This window comes from Cebidichthys violaceus, unplaced genomic scaffold (genome assembly GCF_023349555.1).
Source record: "Cebidichthys violaceus isolate CVI_PGR_0920_01 unplaced genomic scaffold, fCebVio1.0.p SCAF_80, whole genome shotgun sequence".
In the NCBI taxonomy this organism is placed as follows: Eukaryota; Metazoa; Chordata; class Actinopteri; order Perciformes; family Stichaeidae; genus Cebidichthys; species Cebidichthys violaceus.
Window position 1 is genome coordinate 782981 of NW_027176965.1, and position 8018 is coordinate 790998.

Below are 8018 nucleotides of genomic sequence, written 5' to 3' on the forward strand. Positions count from 1 at the left end.
AAAGAAGCTGTTTTGCAGTCTGCTCAAATGGCAGCTGATATTTTTGTGTCTCGTTCCAGGCGGCAGCAGGCTGAGCAGGATGTGGCCGGGTGGGTTTTTGTCTTTTAATATCCCCTCAGCTCTGCTCACTAACATCACCGATGCTCAGTAGACGGGGTGCCAATGATGTTCTGTGCGGTTTCAATCACCCGTCCTGTGCCGTGCACGTCCCGCGCCAGTTTGTAATGATTGGCGCTCAGTAGTCACCATGTGTCCTTCCCCCGATTCGACACGCCACCGTCACGTGATCCTGTTCCCCGGAAGAAAACAAACGGCATCGTCCTTCGACTACCGGTGGTTATCTTCAACATGGGCAACGGAGTACGGGCGTTGCTGACCTTGGTGTCTAAGCCGGCAGCTTGCTGCGCAGATAAATTCTGCATTTTATAACGCTGCCACTGCAGGAGGCGAGCTGTCATTCGAGTGCTTTGCGACACGTGACTGGTTATGTGATGCGAGTATAATCAGGCGCGGTAGTACGGCAGCACCGAGGTCATTTCTGGTCTGGACGGTGTGTGGAACCCTGAGGGTTCAGCTTCGGCATCCTTTACTTGGGTGCGATTTAGCGCCTTACCCTGCATTTGGACCAGCGGCAGCAGCAGTGTCCCATGGAGTAGGCCAGCAGTAGGCAGTAGCCAGCCGACGACAAGTAGAGCACTCTCTCGGCGATGACGAAGCCCACCCTGAAAAAAATGTTACAGGCCGGCAAAAAAGGGACCACCAGCAGCACCAGGCCCAGGGTCAGTGTCCTGGAAGGGAGAGAAAGAGGTCACCGAGCGCTGGAAAAATGTCTGTCACTGTATGTTAAGACATGGAACAAACCCGTCCTAAACAAACTTTCCCCATGAACCACAGTCCGTCTCTGAACCAAGAGAGGATTTTTAAAACTCAATCGAGACGTGGCGGTCACACTGCGGTGGACACAGTACAATTTTCATAATCAAGCGCGGGTCCGGAGAGGCCCAACATGTGCTTCGTCTCGTCTACAGCCAGTTGCGAGATTGGGCTTGTGCTCGCTTACCTCCTTCTCTGGCTGTCCTGCGAGCATAAGGCTTGGCTTATCAAGCCTATCAGGACGCACCAGAGCAGCAGCAGCCACGCCATCCTCCAATCAGTGGCCGACTTAATGAGAGGCACGCAGCCCATGGACCAATCGAAACACAACCACCAGGGACACAGCAGCAGCCAGGCATTCAGAGAGTAGTAGTAATTATAGTTCACTATCTGCCAATCAAAGAGGAGCGGGAGAGAGTGTGGGGGAGAAAGATGAGAGGAGAAAAAGCATTTCAGATTCAGAGTCAAAGTCAATCACAGCGTCTCATGATGAAAAACATTACTTGGGGTCGAGCCCTAATATTAGATGTTTGATTAGACCATTAGAGTCAATTCATTGTTGCACAGATCCCGTTTCTAATGTTTCAAGAGATACTATGATGTGTGTGTGTGTGTGTGTGTGTGTGTGTGTGTGTGTGTGTGTGTGTGTGTGTGTATATATGTTGCATCTCACGTCAAATAACTTCCACAAAAAAAAAAAAAAACAGTAAATAATTCGTACTCACTCTCAGAAATATATTTTCTGCAAAAGAGGCAGGGTTGTCTACTTCGGTGAATGCCGGCGGTCCAGTTCCCATGATCCTCCAGCGTGCATAGAGCATCGAGAGTCCCCCGAGACCCATGAGAGCCAACCGCGTGGGGAGTCCAGTTCGCAATATCGCACTCACCTGTCAGAAAGATGTCACCAAAAAAACCCCAACATAATCAATGTTTGTTAGCTACTTGCGAGCGCCGTTTGATGCTTACAATGAAGCAAAGATACATAGATAATGTATGTGACATTAATCATACGAGGGAGTGCATAATTAATGACAGAAGGGGGGGGGGGGGGGGGGGGGGGTATAAGAACTGTAACTCACATCGAGTGGATTCTTCCTCAGGAGCAGCCTCTGGCTGAGTTCATACACATTAACATTACAGATCAGGAGGACATCAAAGGCTGCGTTCACACCCTGAAGGAAAATGCACAGAGGAATGGCATTTAAAATGTATATAGGTCAGCAACTAAATGGATCCTTGGCTCCTGTCACACATTAGGAGGACCATGACACTTTGAGGTTTTATTCCCGACGTGAGAACAACAAAAAAAGAAAGAGATCACGTTAATTGGCGTGTCTTCATAAAATGTTAACATGTGAGCATTTATGGCGTGTGAGGTCTCGCTTTTGACATTGTTTTCTTACTGGATGTGATGAAAGCGCCACGACAACAAAAGACTTCTTACCAGGACTGTGATGCCTTGTTCTTTGCAGAGCATCGCGGCGGCACACAGCAAGAGGCTGACCACAACCCACCGGACAGAAAACCTGTCATCTCTGTCACTCCCTGGGAAACACCAAGCAGAGACCGAGCCGGGTAAAAAAAAAAAGAAGAAATAACTAAGAAATAACAAGCGGCTCCAGAGGGTTTGATGCTGCCACTATATACGCCACAGTGCTGCGTTACAGTTGCACAGAAACAAAAGGTACCTACCTCTGTTGAAAGCTTTGCAGTAGGTGAGGAAAGAGAGCTGGAAGAACAGAGCGCACAACAGATCTGCTCGACCCACTACGCCGGCCACCTTGTTGAGATGGAGGAGGATGAAGACAGAATGAAACATGTGACACGACGGGCAGGAAGACAACAAGTTCCCTGAAGAAACGGCATCATCGCACGCTTCCCTTCACGCGTCAGTCTCTCTGGATGCTTATTAAGATTTAAAAAACAAATATAGAAGTAAGAAAACATTTTCTAGAAGTGGTTTTGTAAACAATTCTTTTCTTCTTCTTCTTTTTTTTTTTATCTGATTCATATACAAATAGACTTAAAAACAAACACAACCTCCATTCAAAGACAAAGCACAAATAAATGAATACAAAGTAAAAAGAGAACGCCTACAAAGACTAGACGAGAGGTAAATGTAACTGTTTCAGCGTATAATCATGAAAAAGGAGGATACAGTACAGCTCAGAATATCAAAACTGGGTATCGCAGTACAGAGTTAAGCTAACCAAAGCTAGACTCAAGGTGTCTAATAAGTTGAGGTAGTCTCACATATCTTCCTGAAAACCATGCGGTTTACATCTAGAATCAATCCAGCAGCCTCTTAGCTACTAACAAACCAAACATACGGGTCTGTCGTACAGTATACATATATATATATATATATATATATATATATATATATATATATATATATATATATATATATACATATATATATATATACATATATATAGTATATATAGTATATATATATAGATGTATTCCCTCTTTTCAACAGAGTAGTTATATACGGGACTATAAAGGAAAACTATAAGTTAGAGTTACTTAAATGATCCCACAGATTGTACATTTTGTTTTATATCAAATGCAGCGTTATGTTATTGTATTAATCTTTAGTGCACACAGTTCTTCTTCCCACTGCATCCAAAAAATTGTTCAAAATTCTTAACAGGACAAAACATCACACTCTCTCATTACCAGCATCGCTGCCTGTGTGTGTGTGTGTGTGTGTGTGTGTGTGTGTGTGTGTGTGTGTGTGTGTGTGTGTGTTGTATACGGTGTGTGAGTACAGCATGGTTGGCATCCTGGGGTTGCCTGCTTTGATACATACAGCGGGTCTACGCCAACAGGCTGCCTGCCCCCCCCCCCCCCCCCCAGGTCTCACCCAGCCCTTGACCTGCATGATTAAAGAGAACGGACAGGGGGAATTGCTGCCTTCCAGCCGGGCTTTGCAGCAAACACACGAACGCCGGCAGGTCAATAAGCATCCCGACGCAGCTAATCATCGGGCCGCGCAGCCGCACGCACCTCGGCCCCGCGCTCCCGGCTGAGACCGGACTTTTGTTCTTGGCATGGAACCACTGCATGTTTAGTATTAAAACCTCTGGACTAGTGTGTCAAGGTGGCGCGTTGTGCTGCTGCAGGGAATCCACGCTGTAAAGAAAAGTCTCTTTGTAGCACAAAATCACAACCGGTGTCTCGAGAGGCTGCATCCTGCCCGTTAACGACCCGGCCCAAGTTCAAAACAAGAACGGGCGCGGGCATAATTAGGGAACTGATCTGGATCGACACATCGGTATCAGCGATGCACATCTTCATCTTCAAGATACGCCTTTATTTTGAAATTCCCATGGCAACCTCTATGGGACACTTCCTTCCTACGATGCCAGTAATACAATTGTCAAATCATATTTTAGTTGTGACTTGATATAAATGTAACGAACGGTGTTAAATGTGCTTTTGATATCAGCAAATATCGATCGCTGTCCAAAGAATCGATATATAATAATATCGTGTCGTGATGAAACTTTTGATTTACACCCCAGAGGAACCGGTGCATATGTAAGGACAATAAGCTGATCCAGATATGTAAATTAAATATATTGCAAAGGCTGCTTCTGCTCGTACGCTAGAGTCGAATGAAAAATGTCAGTCATTTGTTTTGTCTTCATTGTTCAGATGAACTTTGGTCTTAAAACTGCAAAATGCAATATTCACAACTTCAAATGCGTTCACATAATAGGGAACATCTATCAAGGTTCAACAGATGCACACTCGTATTACAGAGTCATATTGGACAATGTGAAGTCTTGTCACACTGAACCACATAAAGAGAAAGGATTACTACCCAAAACTACCCAAGTTCTGTCTTCCACCTGAGGTTCCTTCAGCTTAAGACAAAGTTAGATTTAAGGCTTTACAATAACAGGACTGACCGTCTGTCTGCAGGGCTGACTTGGCAGTTTTGCGTTTCTCACTCTGCATGTGAGATTCCACCACTTTGATTCCCATCGCGCCGACTTTGAAGGCACTTCCTGCACAAAATGCGCCGCCGCGCCTTTCACACAACGCCCGGCTACCGCCGTAACCGTCTCGGTTTGAATAGTCAATTTAAAATCAGTCGTTAAAATGAGCACTTTCATGTCCTTGGCTAGCTAGCAGACAGTGCGTCTGCTCTGAACATCAACCAGTGCTGTTGGTTCCTGATCTGCATCAGGCAGTTTGTAAATGATTATTTTTTAAAGGTTTTAAATTGCAATGTCAGAAAGAAACAGATGAATTAAGTCCTAATTTGCTTTTTAAGACTTTTAAAATATTGATTTCATAATAATGAAGGTCTTATTTGTTTTTGAATAATTTGAATGGGAACCCTGTCCACCATACACACTGAGCTTTTTATCAGCCCGAACAATTACAGCTGTGAAACTAATGATCCGATGCACTGTGTTCAAAAACAAGGTTTTGCCTCCCGACAACAGAAAACAAACCGTGAATGTGAATCAGCCTGCGCCACACAAATAACTCTACTTGTAGCTCTACGTATGGTTTAGTGTCATTCTCTACTGACAGCATTGCATCTGCTGTTACTGTCGCATCCTGTTGCTGTTGTGTGGAGCCGAGCATGAGGAAAATAAAACACTCCACTTACACTTTCTGTGTGGACCGGGTGGGCGGCGAAGAGGAGGGCGGCGAGCAGAGAGGTCTTGGGCGCGTGGTTCAGTATCCTGCCCTTCTCGTCATGCGACAGACCACCAATCAGAATAGCAAACACGTCAATCATGAGCGCAGATATGACGGCGTGGAGCACGATGTTCAGCACGTGGAAGCCGACGGGGTGCAGGCCGCCCGCCAAGAGGTAGTTCAGCCTGCAACAGCAAGGGGGGGGGGGTTGTATAAAGCAAATAAAGTAGTCCACGGCTCTGAGACATGAGTTAACAGTTAACTACAATCCCTCCACGCCATTGGTGAGGTTGGTTTTATGGCGTTTTGCTGGTTACACTCGTCGTCTTTTTGCTTCACAGAAGTACGATTTGTTTTTACGTCCCCTGGCGTTTCGGAGGATAATGCAACACAGAGCGCGTTGAGCGTAAACATCTTTGTTTCGCGCTCCGATCTCGCTCTCTCTACGCCGCCGAGCGCGAGTTCAAACAAAGCTTCAGCGTGCGTGATTAAAGGCCGCACGTCGTTGAGAAGACCGCACTGAGCTCCAGCGGTAGGAGCAACAGGAGGCACCGTGCCACGGCACCAAGCGGCACTAGACTCAGAGCGGCTCAGCGGTCGACAAAGACACATTTTCTTTGACGCCTCTGTGCAGCTCTAGGGTTCTGTCTCGTACCTACACACGGAGGACGAGGAGGGCTGCAGCACGGTCTCTTGATCATAACAAGAACTCCAACTGACTCGTGGGAAAATTGTGTTTTTATGGAAAGATCTAGGAGGCTCATGATACACGTTGTTATGCACGATTCCTTTGTTTTCCTGAGTCGCTACAACCGAGGTGGAGAGTGCAAAGTTAGCACGACCCACAGAGCCACATCTACGGGACACACACCAGTGTTAAATGAACCGCAATATCCCTTTAACACAACACGCCCTCATGGTTGAAGTGTTGACAGTATGTTGTAGTGTCCTGTTGAACAGCGTTTAACGCCCGCCAGACGATCGGTATAATTGTTTGTAACTATTGTTTTAACATCTGAGTTCGAGCTCAGTCTGCAGATACATTACCGAAATGTAAGGACAGTGAGAGGTCGGTAGGATTTGTGACTAGAGTTGCTGCTCAGGTTGCTTCCCCAGAAGTCATTGCTCCAGATGTTGTTCAGAGGCGTTGCTGGTTTCAAGTCCTGGAAACAGAAACACAACATTTAGACCGATAAGGTGCAGGACGCCGTCACTCTGTTGATGCTGCAGAAGCAATGACATAAAACGGCTTCTTTTCTTTTTAGAAACATACCTTGTTGTTGACAATTGCTTCAGAATCATCAAACACAAACTCCCCGTCGTAACTGTTCATGAAGCACAGGAGGGCCACCAGGGTGACGGTGACCTTGGCCTGGACTGGAGCGAGCTTTGGAAGGGGTATCTGGTGATCCCAATACACTTCAGATAACGCCATGATGCACCGGCGGCTCTTTGGTCATTCTGTGTCATCATCTAGTCCCTGAGGGGAAGAGACCGGGAGCAGGCAGACAGCGTCAAGCTGTGTCCGCTGCTACACGCATATGAAAGCATATACACACACATACACAATGATAGGGAAGCGCGGTCTTTATACACTGGGTGGATTCATACCTCATCTTGTGGGAGACGTATCGTGAGAGGTCACCGTGTCTTGTGTAACTCCCATGTTAGCTTGTTTGCCAGCTGGCTAACGAGCAAACGTGAACTTTAACTCGCGGAAGGGGCCACCGGTCGGACCCGCGCGCAGGACGTGGAAGAATGGCGTTGCACTTTGTAACAAAGAGGTTATATGATCACGCTGCCGCTGACACACGGAGGGCGACGTTACCTTGGACGTTAGCAGGCTATTAAAGCGTGACTGTAGCATGTCTCGTTAGCGGCTGCTGTTCCCGTTTGAACGGTATGAACATGACAGGCGCGAGGCGGCGCATGTGTCGGCAACACGCGCTATCTTAATTTTAAATATTTTGCCAAACATTGTGAAGATGTTTCAGTCACACAACGTTACCCGGCGAGGTGCTGACGGAGAGCTCGCGGCTGTAAACAAATACACACGGTCGGCTACAACACTTCCGGTATAGCGTAGCGGTCACGTGATTATTTTCAGCCAATAGATGAAATCGGGATGAAAAGATCTTTTTCTGTTTTTTTCCCTCTTCTTCCTCTTCTTCTTCTTCTTCTTCTTCTTCTTCTTCTTCTTCTTCTTCTTGTGCCAACTTGTACAGGTTAAACTGAGAAACACATGCAATTCAGTCTGTCATTGTTCAGTTAATGAAACGAAATACAAGCTGAAAAGCTCGTCAACCCCTTCCTTCAGGTCTCCAGGGTGACCTGGAGCGGATTAAACTCATTCCACAGACTGTATAGCAACAGGTTACAAGATCAAACAGCTTAGAAAGTCTGTTTTTATACCTGATTTAAATCTGCTCACTCTGATGACTCTGTATAGTTTCAGAGAAGTTTTGGCGGATCCTGTCTTT

At 46.3% G+C, this 8018-nt stretch overlaps 1 protein-coding gene across 1 annotated transcript in view; it reads right to left on the minus strand.

Annotated features, from left to right (window-relative positions):
* tmtc4 (transmembrane O-mannosyltransferase targeting cadherins 4) overlaps positions 1 to 6998 on the minus strand; it is an 11119-nt gene extending 4121 nt beyond the window's left edge. Inside the window, 10 exon segments of the mRNA XM_068702114.1 lie at positions 614 to 788; positions 1061 to 1263; positions 1599 to 1760; positions 1953 to 2045; positions 2318 to 2418; positions 2566 to 2653; positions 5507 to 5723; positions 6586 to 6701; positions 6812 to 6961; positions 6963 to 6998. Of these exon segments, the coding sequence (XP_068558215.1) occupies positions 614 to 788; positions 1061 to 1263; positions 1599 to 1760; positions 1953 to 2045; positions 2318 to 2418; positions 2566 to 2653; positions 5507 to 5723; positions 6586 to 6701; positions 6812 to 6961; positions 6963 to 6998 (1341 nt within the window).
* Between the last annotated feature and the right edge of the window lie 1020 nt (positions 6999 to 8018).